At 43.4% G+C, this 27,552-nt stretch overlaps 1 protein-coding gene across 1 annotated transcript; it reads left to right on the top strand.

The window, feature by feature from the left end:
- The first annotated feature begins 603 nt into the window (after positions 1-603).
- On the top strand, positions 604-27,552 carry tgfr2 (TGF-beta receptor type-2). Its single transcript, NM_001140256.1, is given in 7 exon segments — positions 604-806; positions 9,121-9,271; positions 9,898-10,088; positions 12,047-12,819; positions 13,472-13,613; positions 25,802-25,926; positions 26,390-27,552. Coding segments are annotated over 7 exon segments (1,647 nt in total). The 5' UTR covers positions 604-733; the 3' UTR covers positions 26,582-27,552.

The raw sequence follows: 27,552 nt of genomic DNA on the forward strand, positions 1-27,552 counted from the left end.
TAACCCCTGAGCGCCACCCATCAAACCAACACAGAGGAACATCAAGGAGCACTCACCCAGGCCACTCACCACCTCTACTGCCCCCCCTCTGATGAATAATAGCTTTCCTCAGGAAGAGAGATATGCAGGAGGGGGACAATGTATCAGGGGTCCATGTGAAAAAGTGCTAGTAAAGCAAGTAAAGAAGTTATGTAATGTTGTCATACATTTGCTGACATCAATCATTTGATCAATCATTTGTGTGTTATGGTAAATGGCACAGTGAAGTGTGTAAAAACTTCAAGAATGTTGCAGAATTGTAAGTAGAGAGGTGTTAAGTTCATATGTTTTGTATACTTATCCTAACTTCTTTTGAAATCATTGCCATCTATTTCGGAGCGTGTCATTTCAAGTTTTGCCTTGCTATAAGTTTTGTGGCCATAATAACATGTTTCAAGACCAGTGAGCCCCATGCCCAGAAGTTCAGAAGTAGCCTAGAGAAGAAGAAAAAAATAGTCCTGCCCTTTCTGAAGATTTCCTGTTTCATGAAAAGTGCATACATACTGTCTGACTCATATACGGCAAGTTCTGCCTGCACTATTTACTTTTCTAACCGGAGGCTGTTTGAGAGACGCATGAGAGCAACAGGCAGACCGAAGAAAACCCGAAGAACGTCTCGAATTAAAGTCTGGATATTTACTATTATCAAGGCTTCAGTAAATGAAAAGAAGACTACTTTATAGTCCGTTTCTAAATGGAGCAACTTCGTTTTTCCGCTTTCTGGTGTGGAACGATACTGTTTGGAAGTATTCTGCTAGAACAGAAAAGTGAGTTATACGTTTATTTATAGTAACCTATGAATGTTGGTGGTTGGTTAGCGTTATCGAGGTAATCATGTAATTATTGAAACAGTTATGAGGTTATTGTAACGAACGTTGACACACGTTTCTTCAAAATTGTCATTCAGCTTTTTGTAGCAGGTGGTCAAACATAATCCATACATAAAACTATACATTTTGGTGGAAGGCAAAATCTTAAGCTCATTTGAGCTAAAACTCGCAAATATATTGGCTGGTGTTACTGCAATTTGTATGCATAATAGTATTTAATGTATACAAACTACGCAGTCAGTGCTGTTCAATATCGGGAATTCAAGAACAGAGGTACATTTATACCCAAATCCTTATTTTTTACTTGGAATGTATGAACATAATGTATATGTTCAATAATTCAAGTGAGCACTAGTATTTTCCAAGAGGAAATCGCATCAGAAAAGCATTTGAGTGTGTAGCATGATGTTTTTGTAAAGAGGAAGTAGGTACAGTATATGTTGTGTATTGAAGTGGTTGCTTAACACAGTGGGAGGACGTTTAGCTACACCACCTGTTGCAGTAGAAAACATGCATGGTCGTCCTACCAATGGGACTTTTCATTCTGATGTGCGTTGTTGACACTGGATGTTGGAATTATATTTGGTCTATCATTTGCAAGGTAGACATATCAGAAATTGTAATCTATTTGCCTGTCTCCAACTCCAAACATGTCCCAATGGTACCAAACAGCTTTGACTTCTTATAATCCTCTCTCCCCCACATCTGCAATTATATTTTGCCCTGGGTGACAATTACCAGCATTCATCCACTCCATAGCCCGCCTCCTTGGGCTTAAATAACATACACTTTGAGAGGAGTTTTTCTAATGATATAATTACTCCTAACTCTACCACCTCTCTCTCTACTACCAGCGTTCAGCCCAAGTTCATTCTTAGCTGTTCTAACTCAATAACACAGTACAAACCACTTCAGGCCAAATTCTAAATTGTACTCCTCTGCAGAACTTAAATGTAATGCCTTTATTTGTTTGCTTAAGATTTAGCAAGTCAGACATGTACACTACACCCTAGAAATAGCAATAACAGAATATAGCCTAGTATCCCTCTGCAATATCCTGACACCATGTTTACTTCACTGTCTGTACTGCCTTATGAATGCTGCCAGCTGCAATGGATGTGGCTTCTCGAGATCTGCTCCAGTTACCCTGGTTTTCAGACTTGCAGGTTGTATGATCTGCTCCAGTTGCTCTGGTTTTCAGACTTGTAGGTTGTATGATCTGCTCCAGTTACCCTGGTTTTCAGACTTGCAGGTTGTATGATCTGCTCCAGTTGCTCTGGTTTTCAGACTTGCAGGTTGTATGATCTGCTCCAGTTACCCTGGTTTTCAGACTTGCAGGTTGTATGATCTGCTCCAGTTGCTCTGGTTTTCAGACTTGTAGGTTGTATGATCTGCTCCAGTTACCCTGGTTTTCAGACTTGCAGGTTGTATGATCTGCTCCAGTTGCTCTGGTTTTCAGACTTGCAGGTTGTATGATCTGCTCCAGTTACCCTGGTTTTCAGACTTGCAGGTTGTATGATCTGCTCCAGTTGCTCTGGTTTTCAGACTTGTAGGTTGTATGATCTGCTCCAGTTACCCTGGTTTTCAGACTTGCAGGTTGTATGATCTGCTCCAGTTACCCTGGTTTTCAGACTTGCAGGTTGTATGATCTGCTCCAGTTACCCTGGTTTTCAGACTTGCAGGTTGTATGATCTGCTCCATTTACCCTGGTTTTCAGACTTGTAGGTTGTATGATCTGCTCCAGTTGCTCTGGTTTTCAGACTTGCAGGTTGTATGATCTGCTCCAGTTACCCTGGTTTTCAGACTTGCAGGTTGTATGATCTGCTCCAGTTGCTCTGGTTTTCAGACTTGCAGGTTGTATGATCTGCTCCAGTTACCCTGGTTTTCAGACTTGTAGGTCGTATGATCTGCTCCAGTTACCCTGGTTTTCAGACTTGTAGGTTGTATGATCTGCTCCAGTTACCCTGGTTTTCAGACTTGTAGGTTGTATGATCTGCTCCAGTTGCTCTGGTTTTCAGACTTGCAGGTTGTATTTCTGTTGCTTTAAGCCGCAGCTCTACTCCACCCTGCAGATTGGGAACAGCTACAGTAGGCGTTTTGTCCTGGTACAGGAGTACAACATTCTCTCCTAAGTCAGTAGCCTTGATATTCTCTGGCATAGAGTAATACAGTATACTACTGCACTGTGAGGAAGTTGGAGGGAGAGAACCGTATTTGCTCTCTCTCCTCTACCGACTTTAGAGAGAGAAGGTTGATTATTTTGACATGGTTGGTCACGTGACCTGACAAAGTGGCTCTATCAGGTTCGCCCCCTGCCAGCTGGTCAAATACAGCGGAGACCCAGGCTGCTTCCCAAATGGTGCCCTATTCTCTATATAGTAAACTACTTTTGACCATTGCCTGATCAAAATTAGTGCTTTATATAGGGAATAGGCTGTCATTTTGGACACAGACCCAATCCTCACCCATTTCACTTGGCTGAACTTAGCTCTCGGCGACTGAAATTCTTCAAGAGGAAATCCTCGAGCTGCACATACAGACAGGCCTAGTTGTCAGTCAATAATCCACTTTCACTATTGGTTGTGTCACGAGGACGCTGCTGATGCAAGTAAAAGGTTGAACTTTCTCTTCCTATTTGTGCAGTCTATCATACTTAAACTTGTGGTTATTTGCTAGTGATGTCATTCAGTGTCTAAGATCTCTCCCTCCATGTCTTTTAACTTCATTTCACCTCATCTCTGTTTTAACAATTAGGAGCATCTGATTTTGGTCAGTTTGTTTTTGTTCATGCTAAAGACACTCCATAAAAGTCTGGAAGGAGAGCAAATGGAAAAAAAGGGAGTGATCTGACAGTTGGGTGCAAAATCTCTCTCTTTCTCTCGCTCTTGCGTTTTCATTCTCTCTTGCTCTCACTTTCCAACCTCTCAGTGAGAAAGTCCTGAAGATTGTTGTATCCTTCCTACCTCACCAAAGTGGACTGTTTTGGGGCTATAGTTGATTTTATGTTCAAAATGTGCTGTCCACATGTTATTGCAACAATTAAGTAACTACAGAAAAGCATTTATGTAAGGTAATCAACCGTTCACTGGCGCCCTCCAAAGCATAACTCTCTGAATTATAATTAGCTTTTGTAACAGGTGGACAAACATAACCCAGCAATAGTAAATTACACATTTTTGCTGGAAGGGACTATGTACCTCTCAACAACGATACACTATGGCTATTCACTAAAGAGACAGTAGCTGTGTCCAAAATGGCACCCTGTATACCCTTTATAGTGCACTACTTTTGACCAGAACCCTATGGGCCCTGGTCAAAAGTAGTGTACGATCTAGTTAATAGGTGTCGCAGCGTGTTGAGTGCTCATCTTCTTTTTTAAGTGAGAACACTTAAACAAAATAAACAAACGACAAACAACAGTTCCGTAAGGTACAACGACTATACGAAAAACAACCACCCACAAAACCCAAAGGAAAACAGGCTGCCTAAGTATGGCTTCCAATCAGAGACAACGAAAGACACCTGCCTCTGATTGAAAATCATACTCGGCCAAACCTGGAAAACGAAACATAGAAAATGAAAACTAGAACACATTCCCCTGGAAACAAACAAACCCCAAACCACACAAAACAACCCCCCTGCCATGCCCTGACCATTCTACTATGGCAAATTACCCTTTTCACTGGTCAGGACGTGACAATAGGATGCCATTTCACATGCAGGCAGTGTGTAAATTTGGACCAGGTCTTCATATGATAACATGACCCCTGTGGGGTTGGGACTGAATAATCCTTGCACACATAGATAAAGTCAAGAGAGATTTTTTAATTTAACTAGACAAGTCAGTTAAGAACAAATTCTTATTTACAATGACAGCCTACCCCAGCCAAACCGGACCAATTTTGCACTGTCCTACAGGACTCCCGATCACGGCCGGATGTGATACAGCCTGGAATCGAACCAGGGACTATAATGAAAACATATAAAATAGCATTGTTTAAGGTGGCTAGTGATACAGGCTAGTTGAGGTAATCTGTACATGTTGGTGGGGGCGAAGTAACTATGCATAGATAACAAACAGTGAGTAGCAGCAGTTTACAAAAGGGGGGGGGTCTATGACTTGGGTGACTGGAGTCTCTGACAATTTTATGGGCTTTCCTCTGACACCAGGTCCTGGATGGCAGAAAGCTTGGCCCCAGTGATGTACTGGCCGTTCGCACTACCCTCTGTAGCGTCTTACGGTCAGATGCCGAGCAGTTGCCTTACCAGGCGGTGATGCAACCGGTCAGGATGCTCTCGATGGTGCAGCTGTAGAAGCTTTTGAGGATCTGGGGACCCATGCCAAATATTTTCACTCTCCTGAGAGGAAAAGGTTTTGTTGTGCCCTCTTCACGACTGTCTTGGTATGTTTGGACCATGATAGTTCGTTGGTGATGTGGACACCAAGGAACTTGAAACTCTCGACCCGCTCCACTACAGCCCCGTTGATGTTAATGGGGGCCTATTCGGCCCGCCTTTTCCTGTAGTCCACGATCAGCTCCTTTGTCTTGCTTGCATTGAGGGAGAGGTTGTTGTCCTGGCACCACACTGCCAGTTCTCTGACCTCCTCTCTATAGACCGTCTCATCGTTGTTGGTGATCAGGCCTACCACTGTTGTGTCGTCAGCCAACTTAACTCAACTCAAGCCACTTTAATAATGGGAAAATTGATGTAATCAATTTATCACTTGCCACTTTATATTATTTATATAAGATGTTTACATAACCTACATTATTTATCTCATATGTATATACTGTACGCTATACCATCTACTGCATCTTGATGTAATTAGATGTATCACTAGCCACTTTAAACAATGCACTTTATATAATGTTTTCATAACCTACATTACTCATCTCATATGTATATACTGTACTCTATACCATCTACTGCATCTTGCCATCCTGATGTAATGTATCACTAGCCACCTTAAACAACGCTGCTTTATATGTTTTCATACCCTACAATACTCATCTCAAATGGATATACTGTACTCCATACCATCTACTGCATCTTGCCTATGCCGTTCGGCCATCACTCATTTATATATTTTTATTTACGTATTCATTCCTTTACACTTGTGTGTACAAGGTAGTTGTTGTGGAATTGGTAGATTACTTGTTAGACATTACTGCATGGTCGGAACTAGAAGCACAAGCATTTCGCTACACTTGCATTAACACCTGCTAACCATGTGTATGTGACAAATAAATTTGATTTGATTTGATAAACCTGTTGCACTGAGATGCAGTGCCTTAGAATGCTGCGCCACTCGGGAGCCCTAAAGATAAAGATAGAGATGTCCTCTCCCCATCTCGCAGCCAAAAGATCCCTGTTCCCACATACTTCACTATGGTGATTGCTGTGAAAACAGAATTCCCTCATACTCATTGCGATTGGAAGAGTTAAATTCCAGTTGTTGCCATGTGTCTGAGATTTGTATTCTCTTACATCAGCCAAACAGTAGCATGCGGTCTAATGGTTATCAGGAGCAGCACACGAAGTGCAAGGACAGGTAGATAACCAATATAATTTATTTGGATGTAAAACATGAGCACGCACACACACACGCAAATGAAATCAAACTTTATTTGTCACATGCGCCGAATACAACAAGTGTAGACTTTACCATGAAATGCTTCTCTTACAAGCCCTTAACCAACAGTGCAGTTCAAGAAGAGTTTAGTCTACCAAGTAGACTAAAATAAAAAGTCATAATAAAAACGAACACAATAAGAATAACAATAATGAGGCTATATACAGGGGGCACCGGGTAGACCGTCTCATCGTTGTTGGTGATCAGGCCTACCACTGTTGTGTCGTCAGCAAACTTAATGATAGTGTTGGAGTCGTGTTAGGCCACGCAGTCGTGGGTGAACAGGGAATTACAGGAGGGGACTAAGTACACACCTCTGAGGGGCCCCAGTGTTAAGGATCAGCGTGGCAGATGTGTTGTTGCCTACTCTTACCACCTGGCGGCGGCTACCGACTTCATGGCTACCGACGGGTTACATTCGCTTCCTTGGACACAGGGACTATGGTGGTCTGCTTGAAACATGTTGGTATTACAGGCTCGGTCAGGGAGAGGTTGAAAATGTCAGTGAAGACACTTGCCAGTTGTTCCGCGCATGCTTTGAGTACATGTTCTAGTAATCCGTCTGGCCCAGCGGCTTTGTGAATGTTGACCTGTTTAAAGGTTTTGTTCACATCGGCTACCGAGAGCGTTATCACACAGTCATCCAGAACAGCTGGTGCTCTCGTGCATGATTCAGTGTTGCTTGCCTCGAAGCGTGCATAAAAAGCATTTAGCTCATCTGGTAGGCTCGCGTCACTGGGCAGCTCACGTCTGGGTTTCCCTTTGTAGTCCATAATACTTTTCAAGCCCTGCCACAACCCACGAGCGTAAGAGCCGGTGTAGAAGGATTCAATCTTAATCCTGTATTGACGCTTTGCTTGTTTGATGGTTCGTCTGAGGGCATAGCGGGATTTCTTATAAACGTCCGGTTTAGTGTCCCGCTCCTTGAAAGCAGCAGCTCTAGCCTTTAACTCGATGCGGATGTTGCCTATAATCCATGGCTTCTGGTTGGGATATGTACGTACAGTCACTGTGGGGACGACGTCGTCGATGCACTTATTGATGAAGCCGATGACTGAAGAGGTGTACTCCTCAATGCCGTCGGATGAATCCCTGAACATATTCCAGTCTGTGCTAGCAAAACAGTTCTGTAGTGTAGCATCCGCGTTATCTGACCACTTCCGTATTGAGCGAGTCACTGGTACTTCCTGCTTTGGTTTTTGCTTGTAAACAGGAATCAGGAGGACAGAATTATGGTCAGATTTGCCAAATGGAGGGCAGGGGAGAGCTTTGTATGCATCTCTGTGTGTGGAGTAAAGGTGGTGTAGGATTAGTTTTCCTCTGGTTGCACATGTGACATGCTGGTAAAAATTTGGTAAAACTGATTTGTTTACTTTAATGCAGGCAATCTGCCACTAGGAGCGCCGCTTTCCTAGACTAGACTTTAAACACACACATGCGCGCACACACATTTATACACTCTATTATTTATCTCTTTCGCTGTTTCTCTCTCACTCACATACACACACGACATTATCTCCTGCTTTTTGATATTCACAAAGTGAATTGGCAAGACAGCAACTAATCAAATTTGCAAATTAGAGACTACTCGACTGAAAGATATACTGATGTTCAATGTTCCCTTTGCTTGTTTTTTTTTGTCTGTCTAGCGTTTGTCTCAGTAGAGATGACTATCAAACACACACAGGCACTCATCACACCACTGAGTCTGAGTGTGAAGTCAAGTCTGAACACGACCATAGTAAATAGATGGCACTGCAGAATGTACTGATTGTTCACACAGTAGAATTTGCGCTCGAGGGAAATAGTTTACATATGGTTGAAAAATGAATGTACATGTTACACTGTAATGAATGAATTGGAGAAGACACAAATGTATCACTTGCTTTGAAAACTGTCTTTTGGAATAATTATACTTAGAGACATAGTACCGGAGGGAACATTCCTTTTATCTGTTTCACATATTCTTTTCAAAGTGAAATTGTCAAGTCTCTCACTAAGGATAAATTCCTTCATGTAGTCTGGACTGAGATGTGAGGTTAATGTTTCACTGTATTCACTGATGTTCAACAGGCCATATTCTTCCAGTGAAGGAAAGGTTCATATTAATATGTAATATATAAGATGAGAAAGTTCGCCTTTCTGATGTTTGCAGCCTTTTGTTTGTCTGTGTAATTGGAGGGAAAAGTCCGTTTCCTAAGTCGAGCAAAGTTATCATCTTCGTTGGGTCAATACAGTTTAGGCCTATTTATGAAAGCGAATAATGGCCGAGGTTCAATCCAAAACATTTAAAGGTAATTTCCATTTGAGCTAACATCTGCAGCGTTTACCTCGAATGCAATCTCCGCGAACACGGTAACATTGCCTTTAAAAGCTGTATTCGAGTGCGATCAAATTGAATCGCGGTCAAAGATCTTATCTTATGGTTTAGACCCTCAAAGTGGCCTGTTCTAATTTGTAATAGTGAAGTAAAGAGCTGCAGTGAAGAGTGAACATATTTGATGACACATGAGTAACCTAAATGGACAAACTATTGACTGCTTTAAGTAACCATAATCTCTTTATAAACTATCAATGTAATGTCTTTCCCCCTATCTCTTTGTGTTTCCACCTCAGTGGCCTCATCAATGACTATGCTGAAGCTGAAGCGTCTGTGTAAGTTCTGTGACGTTGAGTCTACCAGCTGTACGGGCACAGGGAGCTGTATGACCGACTGTAGCATCACATCCATCTGCCCCCATCCAGAGGATGTGTGTGTCAGCATTTGGTGAGTGACTACAGCACCCCTCATCATCTCTCATTGGGAGTTGGAATGACCTTTAAACTTCACCTTAGGAGAGCATGCTGGGTAGTGGGTACAGTGACACACTATGAGCATGTTAATGTGTGACAGAGCATAAATTAATCATCTTTCTTTGTCATTTAAAAACGCCATTTGCTGTGAACAAGGTTTATTTAACTAGCTAAACCCAAAAGTGCCCCACCAACAAACCCCACCAAATATCGTTGTGAAATTTGCCTTGTGAATGTAAAAAAAAAGGGGAGAACTAAATTTGGCCATGTTCACAGCAACACCTCTTAAAATGGTTTCACTACATAAGCTCCACACCACCCAGCAGGAGACCTGAGTATCCCATTTGTAGGTCCATTTGTGCACCTTCAGATTTATTCACTGCACGTGTACGGTGGTATTTTGTAACTGGGGGATACATTCTGTACAACCTAAACTGACCTCTGTATCAAATCATTACCATAATGCTTAGACTGTGTTTTGTACATTTTTAAAAGTTATTTTCCCTTTTATTACTGTATTTATCACTAGCTTAAATTTTCTCTCTGTTTAATAGAAATGAATTGGAGTGGAACTAACTGCTCCTGTTGTCTTGTTTCCAGGAGGAAGAAAGACGACAATGTCACCATAGACACGATATGCCACAACCCAGCCCATAAGCTGCATGGTCTGGTGTTGGAGGACTATAACAATAGCAAGTGTGAGATGAGGGAGAGGAACGGCATGGGCTCCCAGTTCTTCATCTGCTCCTGCTCCGAGGATGAGTGCAACGACCACCTCTTCTTCACCCCCTGTGAGTCCCTATGTAGGGTTATGTCACCTGTTATGTCATGCCTTTTGTTGGCATTATGAATGGTCAAACGAGTGCAACAAACGTGTCTTCTTCACCTTCTCTAAGTCCCTATGTGATGCTGTCATGGCTGATTGTGTTTTGTAGGCTAGCTATTACAATTGATCATATAGTTTACCAACACTTTTGACGTAACTCACACATGTTCTTCTACCATATGTTGTAATAAACGCATATGCAATTCTTTATTAGGTTGTCATGTAAGGTGTCACACATGAATGCTGACGTGTGTACTATTGTACACCCTCCAAATACAAGATTGCAAACAGGTTTCGCATCGCAGAGGCCTTTTGGCATTAGTCTTTCGTTACAATTTTGGAATCAAATGTATTTTGACTACAGCATCCAAGCAGTAATAACACAGAGATACATTTTCCAGTCTTTACTTTCCGGAGCCCAAAGTTAAAAAGCATCCGCACATCGGGAACATCGATGTCATGGAAAAACATTTCCCCTCACCGTGGAAGATGGATAGCTCCGCTGCACACGGTCTAACTTCATGTTCACCACATAACATACGACAACACTGACATGACAACACGTAACAGAAGTGAATGGTGAAAAACAGCTCGTGCATGTATTAATACAATCGATATTCTCAAACCTGGCCCTAAGTGGGGTTAGTAACTAGGAAGCTTTCTTTTGTGGGCCGTATCTACTGAGAGATGGCAGAGGCACAGGGACAGGTTTGTTGTGACGGATCGCCTCTCTCTCGCTCTTCGAAAAAGAAAACAAACTCCGCTGAGGCCACGTTGGAAGATTTCAGACATGTGGTTTCCTGTCTGAAAAAAAGGAGCGAGCGAGTGAGGGCTTGACGGGTACTTGCTGTTCTGTATGGACAGAAACATTCATAGACACACAAACACACACACAAATTCACGCACACACACACACACGCACGCACCCACACAATCCTCCACTGCCAAACATGTTCCTAATATCTCTGCCTGTATTTATAGAACCCCAGCAGCACTTGTCACAGTCTGCCTGTTCAGACAACGTGTTAATGACTCATTTACGACCCTTTAAATCCTAACTGATCTGGGATCTGGAATTTCGCGTGACATGTTGTGTTTTATTATGTTTTTACGAGACTTCTGCAACCCCAGAAATAGGGTCATAAACATAGCATATACATAAACGTTCACCAGATTACTCTGTCTAGCAGACACCGACATCACTCCTTAAAAGAATTAGAATCAGACATAGACTAGGTCTATAAAGGGAACACAATATGTGGTTGACTTGGGCATGGTTCAGCCTATTTGTGTGTTTAACAGACCAGCAAGCTAACTTCAGCTTCGTAGCTTCCAGATGCTTACTGACATTCCTCATGGAAATGTCAGGTTCCTCTGCTTTGCTGGAAAGGAGCAGGCTACATTGCGCGTAGCAAGATGCTCTGAGACGATATAGCTACTTGGCTACTTCCTATTGATTTCCTAGTGCTGAAGGAGTTGGAGTGTAATGTACGGCATGATGTTCAAGTGCAACTGAAATGTCAAATGTCAAAATATAGGCTACTGCACACGTCATGTATCCCACATAGCCCTTTGTGGTCATTGTTTTTTATGCAGTGGGCTCTTAAGTTCAATAAACAAACAGACTATTCTTTGATCTTCACCTTCGCGGCCAGTCCAGCTACTCATAGTGAGTGAAAAGGTCATTGTGAAAATATGCTCAAGTATTAGAGTAGAGTATGATGGCTGAAGAGTTCTAATATTGTAGAGGTGGATAATTGTAAAAGTATTGTAGAATATACCTAACTAGGGGGTGGGCCTACTGTATGTTACAGAATAGGTATATTCTACAATATTTATACTGAATAGGCAATGTATTGTATAACTAATCTATAACATCTATCTTGTTGTCTCTTTTTCTCTTGTCTTTCCTCTCCACCATAGACTCCCTGGACTCCCAGGTGGTGTCGGTGGTCCTGGTCAGCCTGGTTCCTCTGCTGGTTCTGGCCGTGATGGTCATCACATCCTTCTATTGGTACCGCATCTACCACCAGCGCCGCGCCGGTGTCAAGCGCAAGAAGACGCCGCTCGACTTCAGTGATGCCCACGCCATCATGATGGACGACGACGGCTCGGACAGCAGCTCCACGCACGCCAACAACCTCAACCACAACACGGAGCTCCTTCCCATCGAGCTGGACGCACAGGTGGGCAAGGGCCGCTTTGCCGAGGTCTACAAGGCCAAGCTGAAGCAGGGCGCCACGGGGGCCGGCGAGCACTTTGAGACCGTTGCCGTCAAAATTTTCGCAGATGAGGAATATGCCTCGTGGAAGAACGAGAAGGACATCTTCTCGGATGCCGACCTGCGCCACGAGAATGTCCTGCACTTCCTGACCGCAGAGGACCACAAGGTGGAGAAACAGTATTGGTTGATCACGGCATACCACCCCCGGGGCAACCTCCAGGAGTACCTGACGCGCCACGTCATCAGCTGGGACGACCTGTGGGTGCTGGGCGGGTCGCTGGCGAGGGGCGTGGCCCACCTACACAGTGACCACACCTTGTGCGGACGCTACAAGGTGCCCATCGTCCACCGGGACATCAAGAGCTCCAACATCCTGGTGAAGGGGGACCTGACCTGCGTCCTGTGTGACTTCGGACTGGGTCTGCGTCTGGACAACTCGCTGTCCGTGGACGAGCTGGCCAACAGTGGACAGGTACAGATTCTTCCCTCCTGTCTCTCCTTTCTACTCACGGTGCATCCAAAATGGTACCATATTGCCTATGATTAGTGCACTATATAAGGAATAGGGTGCCATTTCAGACTGGCTTACTTACTCATGCGGGCTCCTCTTCTGGACAGCAGGTTAGTAATATCCATAGAGGAAGTGCTGCTAGGCCTTTTATTTTATTACAGTAACTAGGCAAACAGGGCTGATGGACTTCTAATAGAACCGTTAGACTGTTGTACAGCAGTAGGACAGGGTCATTGTGACTGTTATGAAACTTAGTCATCGTGAGCTTCTTTAGAGGGTGTCCCTTTGGTGTCTAATGCACCCATTGTCTCTTCGTAATGTCTTATAATACAGTGGGGGGAAGAAACAGGGAAGACATGTATCAGATCAGGCTGTCAGTTAAAATTGCAGTTGAATTGTAGTGGTACATGGTACTGTACAGTACTACCTCTGGAAGCAAGCATGCATATTCTACTGTAAATAGCATTAGAATAGAGTAGAATATAACATAACAGAATACAATAGAACAGAACAAAACAGAGTAGAATAGAAAATAATAGAATAGAACAGAACAGTTTTGATAATGATCCACTGAGTAGGCTAACATCTTGTCCTTGTTGGTCTTACCCTACAGGTGGGCACTGCCAGGTACATGGCCCCTGAGGTGCTGGAGTCCAGAATCAACCTGGAAAACATTGAGTCGTTCAAGCAGACAGACGTTTACTCCATGGCCCTGGTACTGTGGGAGATCACCTCCAGGTGTAACGCCATTGGAGGTAAAGTAACACCACATGACGTCTGACCAATCACGTGACTGAGCTGCTTTAGACTGTAGCCAATTGATTTTAATTTGTGACCTTGTGTAAGTGATATAGTGTAGGTGTACTTCTCCGTAAAAGGTGCCCGCAATTGTAGTCACACATTCCTGAAATTCCTTCAGGACCTTGACAAAATGTTTGTAAAAAATACAGGTGTTCACTGTTAAATAATCACAGGTTTGTTTATCTGAAATTATTCATGACTAGGACTGTTACGGTGACCGTATTACCGCCACACCGGCAGTCACAAGTCAGGACGGCAGTCAAATTCCACATGACCGTTTTGTCATGGTAACTAGGCTTCTCCAAGCTCTGATGCAGCTGATGGTCAATAGAAGCCTACCAAACTTGCTAACTGCCCAGTACTCAGCACTCTATTGTCCCTCTAGTCACTCTGACATCAATGCAAATGTGATCGAAAATCGAATCAAACACTGCATGAGAGCCCATGAGCTCATGTTGCGCAACATTTCAATAGGCTATGCCATTGCGTGACAAAATAGAGAGATGGCCTCCATTAAAATGAGGAGGATCTCATCAACTTTCAATAGGCTAGGCCTACTATATTTCTTTCCCAACTTTCCTAATATTAAGCACATTGCTTCTCTTTACAACAGGAGTGGAGCCTACCTGGCTGGCATGAAAATAAACCATGGGAATAGTGTCCTCCATTCGCTATTAAATATACTGTAGGTGCATGATAGAGAAGTGTATGATAATGGTCCATTCTAAATCAATTTCACTCATATATATATTATTTAGTAAATGTAAAGACAAGATTAAATCAAGAATAGTCTGACGGGTCACAATATTAGCCTGTCACTTGTGAATGATATTTTATCACTTGTGAATGATGCCCAGCTTAAGGCAAGAAACAGCGCGTGCCTTTTTTTGCGACTTTTTCAAGTCAAAATCAGCAGAAGTCATATACAGAAACCCAGCCTAAAAACCCAAACAGCAAGCAATGCAGAAGTAGAAGTTTTTCTGCTGGCTAGGAAAAACTCTCTAGAAAGGCAGGAACCTAGGAAGAAAGCTCTAGGCTCTGAGGGGTGGCCAGTCCTCTACATGGCCATTAATTCCAGATTGTTCTTCAAGATGTTCAAACGTTGATAGATTACCAGCAGGGTTAAATAATAATCATAGTGGTTGTAGAGGGTGCAACAGGTCAGCACCTCAGGAGTAAATGTCAGTTGGCTTTTCATAGCCGAGCATTCAGAGGTCAAGACAGCAGGTGCGGTAGAGAGAGAGCCGAAAACAACAGGTCCGGGACAAGGTAGCACATCCTGTGAACAGGTCAGGGTTCCGTAGCCGCATTATGAACAGTTGAAACTTGAGCAGCAGCACGGCCAGGTGGACCGGGGACAGCCAGGAGCCATGATCCTAAGGCTCAGGCCCTCTGGGAGGGAGGGAGAGAGAGAGAATTATAGGGAGCATACTTAAGGTCACACAGGAAACCAGATAAGACAGGAGAATTACACCAGATATAACAGACTGACCCTAGCCCCCCGGCACATAGACTGTTGCAGCATAGATACTGGAGGCTGAGACGGGGGGGGGGGACGGGACACTGTGGCCCCGTCCAACGATACCCCCGGACAGGGCCAACCAGGCAGGATATAACCCCACCCACTTTGCCAAATCATAGTTCCCACACCACTAGAGGGATATCAACAGACCACCAACTTACTACCCTTAGACAAGGATGAGTATAGCCCACTAAGAGCTCCCCCACGGCACGAGCCTGAGGGGGTGCAATACCGGACATGAAGATCCCGTCAGTGACTCAACCCACACAAGTGACACACCCCTTCTAGGGACGGCATGGAAGAGCACTAGTAAGCCAGTGACTCAGCCCCCGTAATAAGGTCAGAGGCAGAGAATCCCAGTGGAGAGAGGGGAGCCGGCCAGGCAGAGAACGCAAGGGTGGTTTGTCACTCCAGGGCCTTTCCGTTCACCTTCGTACCCCTGGGCCAGACTACACTAGGACCTACTGAAGAGATGAGTCTTCAGTAAAGACTTCTGCGTCTCTCACATGGACAGTAAAGACTTCTGCGTCTCTCACATGGACAGGCAAACCATTCCATAAAAATGGAGCTCTATAGGAGAAAGCCCTGCCTCCAGCTGTTTGCTTAGAAATTCTAGGGAAAATAAAGAGGCCTGTGTCTTGTGATCGTAGCATACGTGTAGGTATGTACGGCAGGAACAAATCGGAGAGATACAGTTGAAGTTGGAAGTTTACATACACTTAGGTTGGAGTCATTAAAAATCATTTCTCAACCACACCACAAATTTCTTGTTAACAAACTATAGTTTTGGCAAGTCATTTAGGACATCTACTTTGTACATGACACAAGTAATTTTTCCAACAATTGTTTACAGACAGATTATTTCACTTAGAATTCACTGTATCACAATTCCAGTGTGTCAGAAGTTTACATACACTAAGTTGACTGTGCCTTTAAACAGCTTGGAAAATTCCAGAAAATTATGTCAAGGCTTTAGAAGCTTCTGATAGGCTAATTGACATCATTTGAGTCAATTGGAGGTGTACCTGTGGATGTATTTCAAGGCCTACCTTCAAAGTCAGTGCCTCTTTGCTTGACATCATGGGACCATCAAAAGAAATCAGCCAAGACCTCCACAAGTCTGGTTCATCCTTGGGAGCAATTTCCAAATGCCTGAAGGTACCACGTTCATCTGTACAAACAATAGTACGCAAGTATAAACACCAATAGGACCACGCAGCCGTCATACCGCTCAGGAAGGAGACGCGTTCTGTCTCCTAGAGATGAACGTACTTTGGGGCGAAAAGTGCAAATCAATCCCAGAACAACAGCAAAGGACCTTGTGAAGATGCTGGAGGAAACGGGCACTAAAGTATCTATATCCACAGTAAAACGAGTCCTATATCGACATGATCTGAAAGGCCGCTCAGCAAGGAAGAAGCCACTGCTTCAAAACCGCCATAAAAAAGCCAGACTACGGTTTGCAACTGCACATGGGGACAAAGATCGTACTTTTTGGAGAAATTTCCTCTGGTCTAATGAAACAAAAATAGAACTGTTTGGCTATAATGACCATTGCTATGTTTGGAGGAAAAAAGCGGAGGCTTGCAAGCCAAAGAACACCATCCCAACCGTGAAGCACGGGGGTGGCAGCATCATGTTGTGGGGTGCTTTGCTGCAGGAGGGACTGGTGCACTTCACAAAATAGATGGCATCATGAGGGAGGAAAATGATGTGGATATATTGAAGCAACATCTCAAGACATCAGTCAGGAAGTTAAAGCTTCGTCGTAAGTGGGTCTTCCAAATGGACAATGACCCCAAGCATACTTCCAAAGTTGTGGCAAAATGGCTTAAGGACAACAAAGTCAAGGTATTGGAGTGGCCATCACAAAGCCCTGACCTCAATCCCATAGAAAATTTGTGGACAGAACTGAAAAAGCATGTATTGTTTGACCACTCTGTGGTCTATTTTGTCTTGCCGGAGATCCTGTTTGACCATTGAGTCAGAACGTTGATCGATCAAATGTTAGTGTTGGTGCTTGCCTGCTTCCAGCGTGGCCATTTCCTGTTTTCCCTTTGGTCCCTAGTGGTCCCTTTAATACCGTCAGAGCGGTAGCGCTGCCCCAAAGCCCTCTGAAGGACAACATTGCGGAATGGTCGGGCCTGTTAGACCCTCTCACTTTTTCCTCCATTGGCAGGGGGTGAAGAATATGTGTGCCCTGTGGGTACACCTCTGAAATGAAAATAGTTAATTTCCTGTTTTGCATGGAATGAGCAATGCACACACACAGACATATTGAAAGTACTATATTCAGTTCCATGGAAGGGCAATATTGGTCTTGTTTACATGAGGATGTGCTGTAGCCTAGCTGGAGTAGAAAGCATATTTGTGGTGATGATGATGAGTTTTAAGGGAATCTAGGCCCATGATTGGCAAAAGTGTGTAGTGGCTTATGGTTACATTGGTCCTACAGAGCAAGGCATTCCACTGAGTAGGACAACTCAGAAACCGCATGAATGGTTAGATTTTTATGTTCAGTCATTCATTTGTTCACTCGCTCGCTCGTTCATTTACTAACTCATTCATTCATTCACCTATCTTGCCAAACATTCAGATATCCGGTCGTTATTGTTTCCAATAACTTCTCTCTAGTTTCAGCTTCAAGGCAGTAGACATTCTTTACAGACCCAAGTCGGTCACTATGTCCTCAGGCCTCCATTATCTAGGGCACAGAGTCTCCCTCTCCCTTCCTCTCTCTCAGCAGTCTCTTGTGCTGAGGCATATACTCTACAGTAATAAATAACCCCCCCACCGCATTATTACATTACATACATCCACCATGCATTTAGCTAGTCTCCCACCTTGATACAGAAAGCTGCCTTATTTTGTGTAATAGCGTTACTGTGCCGCACTGACCGCTTGTTTGGATATTCCCTTGGGGGTAAAATGTTTGCGGAGTTAGAATGACTATCTTATCAAATCTTCTATCTACGTCAGCGAAAGTGGCACTCGCATAACCACAGCACATGCATTTTTTGTACCACTTGTCATCCTTTCAATAAAAGCTTCCCATGCTATCATCCCAGCTCGGTGAGTCAATCTTGATGGCATAAAACTCTGCTCACCTGAGAACACACACACACACACACCTGATGGCATGAAACTCCTCTCAACTGAGAAAACACACACACTTCCCTCTTCCCCACACACAGTCAGACTGACACATCTCAGTGCATCATTGTAATGAGTTGGGAGGTGAAGCCGCGTTGGCTTCCCTGTCTGTCTGCCTCAGCCGCCACCGCCAGACAGATGTCAGAACAGTTCCTGTCGTCTCACTGCCGAGCCTGGCAGACTGCCACACAACACAGGCAGTCAGTCGGCCACTTTGTCACAGTTTCGGGGCCTTTTGTATAATCTGGGATCTGTCACGCTGTCTGTCACGCGGTACGAACGTGCCTGTCTGTCAACAGGGCCAGTCGCGACCTCAGGGAAGGCAGCAGCAGCCAACACAATGCACTCTTTATCCTCTAAAGTAAAAGTAAGGACAAGTAAAAAGAAAAACTCTGAAAGAAAGTAATAAAGACAGCATCCCGGGGCCGTCTCTTTTCCCGAAATGTCTCTCCCATATAATTTGCAGGGCTGGAATTAGGAGCGGGAAAGACGGGAGGGTGTTCCCAGGCGGGGTTAGGGAGGAATGGGAGAACGGTGGTGTTGACCATCCCACTGTAGGAGAAATGCCTTCACTCCCCTGAGGGAGAAGACAGGGTTAGAGTAGAGTAGAGGAGGGCGGCTGCTATCCAGATGTCATGGCCTCACCTCAAGCCTGAATGGGCCCCATGCTGTCTGGCAAACTGTCTGTCTGTCTTTTCGGTCTGTCCTTACCCTTACAGAAAAACCACATGATTTCACATGAAATTTAACCTGTGAACTCATGGGAAAACGTGTTTTTGGAACACTTTTCACGTGTAGTTTTATGTTATCACATCTTACTTTAAATGTCGTCACGTTATCACGTAAGAGCACGTGATCACATGAAAACGTGTTTTTGCAACACTTCACGTGTTTTCCGTAAGGGTATGTCTTTCTGTCTGTCTGGCTTGCTGGCTGGTTTTCTGTCTGTCTGTCACCCAGGGCTTTAACAACCTGTGAGGAACATAAAACAAGTGTCAGAGCCATCGCCACACGCTTTCATCTTAATCAAAACCATCAGAGGAGAGGAGTATAATAGAATAGATTATCGTTCTCCAAGAGGGAGGCAGTGAGTGTCAAGCTGGATTGTCAAACTGTGACTCTTATTGGGACTACAGCATCTCAAACAGATTCCTGCTGCTGTGTTGGCTTCAGATTGGGAAGCAGACTTTTGTTAGCTCTATGAGGATCTGTTTTCTTGAATTATTTAAGATGACTAAAACCCTAATATCTACCAGATAGTGCACTAGAAATTAACCATAACAAAGTACTGTATGATGAATACCACATTCCTATGTGCCTGAGGGGTACTGTATGTCTGTGGGTTTACATTGGTAATTCTCTCTTCCCCTTTTCTTTATCTTATTTCAACTTTGATGTGAACTGGCATGTTCTGGTTCAGATACACTCAGGTGGTTCAGATATACAGTGGCTTGTGAAAGTATTCACCCCCTTAGCATTTCTCCTATTTTGTTGCCTTACAACCTGGAATTAAAATTGATTTTGGGGGGGGTTGTATCATTTTGATTTACACAACATGCCTACCACTTTGAAAAAGCAAAATATTTTTAATTGTGAAACTAACAAGAAATTAGACAAAAAAACAAAAAACTTGAGCGTGCATAACTATTCACCCCCCCCCCCCCAAAAAAAAAGTCAATACTTTGTAGAGCCACCTTTTGCAGCAATTACAGCTGCAAGTCTCTTGGGGTATTTCTCTATAAGCTTGGCTCATCTAGCCACTGGGATTTTTGCCCATTCATCAAGGCAAAACTGCTCCAGCTCCTTAAATTTGGATGGGTTCTGCTGGTGTACAGCAATCTTTAAGTCATACCACAGATTCTCAATTGGATTGAGGTCTGGGCTTTGACCTAGGCCATTCCAAGACATTTAAATATTTCCCCTTAAACCACTCGAGTGTTACTTTAGCAGTATGCTTAGGGTCATTGTCCTGCTGGAAGGTGAACCTCCATCCCAGTCTCAAATCTCTTGAAGACTGAAACAGGTTTCCCTCAAGAATTTCCCTGTATTTAGCGCCATCCTTCATTCCTTCAATTCTGACAAGTTTCCCAGTCCCTGCCAATGAAAAACATCCCCACAGCATGATGCTGCCACCACCATGCTTCACTGTGGGGATGGTGTTCTCAGAGTGATGAGAGGTGTTGGGTTTGCGCCAGACATAGCATTTTCCTTGATGGCCAAAAAGCTACATTTTAGTCTCATCTGACCAGAGTACCTTCTTCCATATGTTTGGGGAGTCTCCCACATGCCTTTTGGCGAACACCAAATGTGTTTGGTTATTTTTTTCTTAAGCAATGTATTTCTTTCTGGCCACTCTTCCATAAAGCCCAGCTCTGTGGAGTGTACAGCTTAAAGTGGTCCTATGGACAAATACTCCAATCTCCACTGTTGAGCTTTGCAGCTCCTTCAGGGTTATCTTTGGTGTCTTTCTTGCCTCTCTGATTAACGCACCCCTTGCCTAGTCTATGAGTTTTGGTGGGCAGCCCTCTCTTGGCAGGTTTGTTATGGTGCCATATTCTTTCCATTTTTTAATCATGGATTTAATGGTGTTCCGTGGGATGTTCAAAGTTTCAGATATTTTTTTATAACCGAACCCTGATCTGTACTTCTCCACAACTTTGTCCCTGACCTGTTTGGAGAGCTCCTTGGTCTTCATGGTGCCGCTTGCTTGGTGGTGCCTCTTGCTTAGTGGTGTTGCAGACTCGGGCCTTTCCGAACAGGTGTATATATAATGAGATCATGTGACAGATCATGTGACACCTAGATTGCACACAGGTGGATTTTATTTAACTAATTATGTGACTTCTGAAGGTAATTGGTTGCACCAGATCTTATTTAGGGGCTTCATTGCAAAGGAGGTGAATACATACGCACGCACCACTTTTCCGTTTTTTATTTTTTTATAATTCTTTGAACAAGTCATTTTTTTTTCATTTCACTTCACCAATTTGGACTATTTTTGTATGTCCATTACATGACATCCAAATAAAAATATATTTAAATTACAGGTTCTAATGCAACAAAATAGGAAAAACGCCAAGGGGGATGAATACTTTTGCAAGGCATTGTAATAAGGTGGTTCAGATATACTCAGGTGGTTCAGATATACTCAGGTGGTTCAGATATACTCAGGTGGTTCAGATATACTCAGGTTGTTCAGATATACTCAGTGGTTCACATATACTCAGGTGGTTCACATATACTCAGGTGGTTCACATATACTCTAGGTGGTTCACATATACTCAGGTGGTTCACATATACTCTGGTGGTTCACATATACTCTGGTGGTTCACATATACTCTGGTGGTTCACATATACTCTGGTGGTTCACATATACTCTGGTGGTTCACATATACTCTGGTGGGTCAGATATACTCAGGTTGTTCAGATATACTCAGTGGTTCACATATACTCTGGTGGTTCAGATATACTCAGGTGGTTCAGATATACTCAGTGGTTCACATATACTCAGGTGGTTCACATATACTCAGGTGGTTCACATATACTCAGGTGGTTCACATATACTCAGGTGGTTCACATATACTCAGGTGGTTCACATATACTCAGGTGGTTCACATATACTCTGGTGGTTCACATATACTCTGGTGGTTCACATATACTCTGGTGGTTCACATATACTCTGGTGGTTCACATATACTCTGGTGGTTCAGATATACTCTGGTGGGTCAGATATACTCTGGTGGGTCAGATATACTCAGGTGGTTCAGATATACTCAGTGGTTCACATATACTCAGGTGGTTCACATATACTCAGGTGGTTCACATATACTCAGGTGGTTCACATATACTCTGGTGGTTCACATATACTCTGGTGGTTCACATATACTCTGGTGGTTCACATATACTCTGGTGGTTCACATACACTCTGGTGGTTCACATACACTCTGGTGGTTCACATACACTCTGGTGGTTCACATACACTCTGGTGGGTCAGATATACTCTGGTGGTTCAGATATACTCAGGTGGTGGCATGCTTGCTCAACCACAGGGTACAGTTTGAACAGGAGTCTCTAGAATGAGCCATAGTAACAAACATATAGACTGGGGCCGCACAGTAACTTAAACAGATCAGGCTCTGAATCAGGAAACCAGACTGAGACCTGATGGTTAATAGCATGAGGGAGAGAGAGGCAGTGTGGCGATGAGATCCAATAAAGACATAACAGTCTAAACCTATGGAAACATGTCTGAGCTGCCATAAATGTACTGTATTAACATTACAAACCAGCAAGAGGAAGTCAGTGGGAAACACCAGAGTGGGAATGTTGAGACATTTTCTTGATTCACTTGTTGAGACTATTTCAGACTTTTCTCATGTCCTATGACAACTCACAGTGAGTGATACAGACAATATGTCAGTTGTCATCAAAGGTGTTATTAACAGTTCTAATACAGGTATGTGAGTCAATAGGAAAGTGATATGCTTTAACCCTTTAGACCCCATTAGAATTCTAGAATGCTGCTGTAGTTTACTGAGAATTTTCGAGATAAAACTCATTTTCTCACACATTTCAAACAAAGAGACATAGCTCAAAAACAAAGAACACATGACAATTACAAGTTAATGTACTTTTAAAGAGCACAACCTCTTCTTTTATATGACACCACATTCATGTCAATAGGGAGAATTTGAGAATTAGAGGGAGCATACTTAAGGTCACACAAGACACCAGATAAGAAAGGAGAATTTCACCAGATAAGACAGGAGAATTTCACCAGATATAACAGACTGACCCTAGCCCCGCAACACATAGACTATTGCAGCATCGATACTGGAGACTGAGACAGGGGAGGGCCCTGTCCGACGGGACCAACCAGGCGGGATATAACCCCGCCCAGTTTGCCAAAGCAGCCCCCACAACACTAGAGGGAGATCACCAGACCACCAACTTACTACCCTGAGTCAAGGCTTAGTATAGCCCACGAAGATCTCCTCCACCGCACGAGCCCAAGGGAGCGCAAATCCGGACAAGAAGATCGCGTCAGTGACTCAACCCACTGAAGCCGAGTATAGAGGGGAAAAAACCTGGCACGACGTGTCGCACCCCTTCTAGGGACGGCATGGAAGAGCACTAGTAAGCCAGTGACTCAGCCACTGTAATAGGGTCAGAGGCAGAGAATCCCAGTGGAGAGAGGGGAACCGGCCAGGCAGAGACAGCAAGGGCGTTTTGTCACTCCAGTGCCTTGCCGTTCACCTTCACACCCCTGGGCCAGATTACGCTCAATCATAGGACCTACTGAAGAGATGCGTCTTCAGTAAAGACTTAAAGGTCGAGACCGAGTCTGCGTCTCTCACATGGATCGGCAGACCATTCCATAAAAATGTAGCTCTATAGGAGAAAGCCCTGCCTCCAGCTGTTTGTTTAGAAATTCTAGGGCCTGCGTCTTGTGACCGTAGCGTACGTGTAGGTATGTAGGGGCAGGACCAAATCGGAGAGATAGGTAGGAGCAAGTCCATGCAATGCTTTGTAGATTAGCAGTAAAACCTTGAAATCAGCCCTAGACTTAACAGGAAGCTAGTGTAGATTCTAGCAGCCGCATTTAACCGTATTTAGCACTAACTGAAGTGTATTTAGTGCTTTATCCGGATAGCAGGAAAATAGAGCATTGTGATAGTCTAATCTAGATGTGACAAAAGCATTGGACTACTGCAATGCTCTACTCTCCGGCTACCCAGATAAAGCGTGTGGACTTAGCGATTCATATGGCATATTTTGGGAACTACTGTTTTAGAATTAAGACAATAAACAAAATTGCACAATTGTTTTAGGAATTGGCTCCCACTTGTGCTCTCGTTACAGTACCCAGACCCTCTAACGTTATTCCTTTACTCGCTTGAATAATGACAGATGGGCGGGTGGATGGGTGTATTTTTCTTAAACACTGAAACGAGGGAAATCTTCTTGTCAAAACAGGATGCTCATGCCTGTGGAGTCAGCTGTTGGCCCAAGCCGTGACCTAGCGTCCAATTCCTGTCTGTGTGCATCTGGACTTCCTGTGAGGCCTCTCTTCTGGGCAGGGACCGCCCGTTTCTCAACTGTCAGACAGAATTCACTCAGAATTGAACAGTAATACAGAACTGTACAGGGAAACAGCTCATCGGCTTTAAAGGGCCAATGCAGCAATTTTTACCTCAATATCAAATCATTTCTGGTTAACAATTAAGTACCTTACTGTGATTGTTTTCAATTAAAATGGTCAAAAAGAAACAAAAGTAGCTGGCCAAAGCTCAATCCGACCAAAACAGGCAGACATTTCAGGTCTTTCCAAACAGCTCTTACACAAAAAGGGCATTATCATAATTTTCACAATTTCACAGTATTATTCTAACCTCATAGTGTGGAAATATATATAAAACACAGGGAAATCACGTTTTTGACTGCACTGGGCCTTTCAGTTTCTTAACAGGTCAACTCATCATTGGTTTGATTGATTGTGGGATTGTGTTAAGAGATGGGAAAGGTTTTCATTATGATCCATATACTATTTCCATGTCTTCATTCTATTCACGATGGCATTACTAAACTAATGCAAAAGTGAAACAATAGTTACAGTACAGGTATTCATTGTGGAAATATTTCTTAATACCACAGTGCCTTTGCCCCGGAATAACAGTGTTGTTTTCAGTTGGCTCTGTCCCACGCCGGTTCCATGTCACTGTACAGGAATGTTTTTGCAATATGGCGCTATTGAGGATAATTGACTTACTCGCATACCATTTTTTTATCGTCGGAAATCTCCTGGAAAATGACTTTTAGTTCCATTTCAGTGCTCGGGTTCTCACACAGTTTCCGTCAGGCTACTTTAATTACCCCCTTTGGACTTTCTGAAACAAATGTTTTTATACAAGAGCTCCACTCTTCATTGTACACTTGAGTTTGATTTGTTGCTCTACCCAAAGGACAGATCAGATCTATCGAAAGATAAATAGTTCTCTGCATCATCCCAAGCCATCTCTTTAATATTCTGCCTGAGTAAACTTTATTCCGGCATAGGGCTTGACGAGTATCTTGGATGCCGCGCTATAAGATAGCTGACACTGAGCCAACACTGAGTTGGTGAGTTGTTTCAAGCACATTCTCACCGAGACCAAACTCAATAATATTGACTGTTTTTCTCCGGCAGGTTTTCCCTGGCCCCTCATCCTATAAACCTATAACATATGTATCTTTTGGACGTCTGTGTCTCTGTTTCTGTTTGCGTATACAAACTTTATTGTCTACTTTCATGGAAAATCATATAGTGAGGGTAAAGCTACATTTGAATATATAACAAAACAATACATGGCTCTGTGTGTGTATGTTTCTGAACCTACTTCTAGTAACCTGTATCATATGTATATTTTGACATCTGTATCTCTCTGGCTCCTGTCTTAAATATACAGCTCTGTGTGTGTTTGTGTATAGAGGTGAAGGACTACGAACCGCCCTTCGGTAAGGTGAGGGAGCACCCGTGTGTGGAGAGTATGAAGGACAGCGTTCTCAGAGACAGAGGGAGGCCAGAGATCCCCAACAGCTGGATCAACCACCCAGTAAGTAACAAGGCCTGCTTTCATTATGCACTCACTGATGCATCCTTACACACACATAGGACTAAATACACACACACTGCAGGTGCATAATGCACACATGCGCAGAATAATTATTGCATAATTTACTTGCGCATTCTTTTTTACAATAACAAGGATTAGGTTGAAGTTGCCCCAATCACAGGTTCAGCAATTTTTTTCATAGTATAATCTGATCTTAGATCTGTGATTAGTGCCAACTTCTTACATTTTAGTCATTTAGCAGACGCCCTTATCCAGAGCGACTTACAGTAGTGAATGCATACATTTCATTTCATACATTATTTTTCTGTGCTGGCCCCCCGTGGGAATCGAACCCACAACCCTGGTGTTGCAAACACCATGCTCTACCAACTGAGCTACCTACTCCAGTATCTGTCTACTACTGCTGACTGTGTGTCTCTGTGCTCCACTGCGCCTCCCTCAGGGCATCCAGGTGGTGTGCGGCACCATAGACGAGTGCTGGGACCACGACCCTGAGGCCAGGCTGACTGCTCAGTGTGTGGCCGAACGCTTCAACGACATGGAGCACCCAGACAAGCTGTCTGTACGCAGCAATTCTGAGGAGAAGATCCCCCAGGACGTCTCTGCGACGGAGATTGAAGAGATTGAGAAGTAGGAAGTATGCCTCAGAAACTACTAATGCCCCCTGCTGGGGAGGCTGATAACTACAAGCAACCAAGCAGCTGAGAGAGATTCAAGTGGAGAGTCTGTGTATGTGCTCTGTGTATTTGTCCTGCTTGTGACTCCAAGGAGCAAACATTGGATGTGGTGTGTCATGGATGTAAAAGGTAACAAAATGGAACAAACCAATCAGAAAGGAAGTGATCGTGTTTTTAAAGATTTACAGCAGTTGCTCCAAAGACGGATCAAAGCCATGACTGGACTGGGGAAAATATACAGCCTTCGTAACTAAATACTGTTTGCACTTTATTAATAGCTATGCATACCAAATTGTGTATATTCCGTTACTGTATATTCATGATGACAATACAGTGCAGTTATAGGAAAGAGGGTTACCAATGTGGAAAAGTAAGAGAGCAGTCAATACTGGTAACACTAATAACATTTTAGCCAGTTTTCGACTGGGTGTTTTTGACATTTCTAAAGGTGGCATTGGATGACAAAAGGCTGGAGGATGGCGCAATATATAAAACCAAGGTGAAAGTTTCATTTCTGGAAATGATAAAAAGGACCGAGCTATGAAATAGAAAATGATTCCAGGCCAATAAGCCCAGGGGAATACTGATATCATATACCAAGGACTATGAACTGTAAACGAAAGACTGAATTCAGCCCTAGATGAGAAAAGGGGGAATATATATATTTTACTCAGAGGAACCCGGAGCTATAAAAGAAAGTGTATTTAATCAACGGAGAATGATAAAGGGAATACAGATATCATAACAAAAGGACTGAACTGGAAGTACTGCACATGGAGTTTCAGCCCAGCAGTAACTGATACAAGACATTTAAATATAACGACAAGGAAGGGAACTTGATCCTTTCTCAATTAAAGATCTCTAAACCCTGTCTATGTATAATATTAAAAGCCTTAATTAAAGATTTTCAGTATCCTACTCTTTTAAA

Source organism: Salmo salar, chromosome ssa14 (assembly GCF_905237065.1).
Source record: "Salmo salar chromosome ssa14, Ssal_v3.1, whole genome shotgun sequence".
NCBI classification, from domain to species: domain Eukaryota; kingdom Metazoa; phylum Chordata; class Actinopteri; order Salmoniformes; family Salmonidae; genus Salmo; species Salmo salar.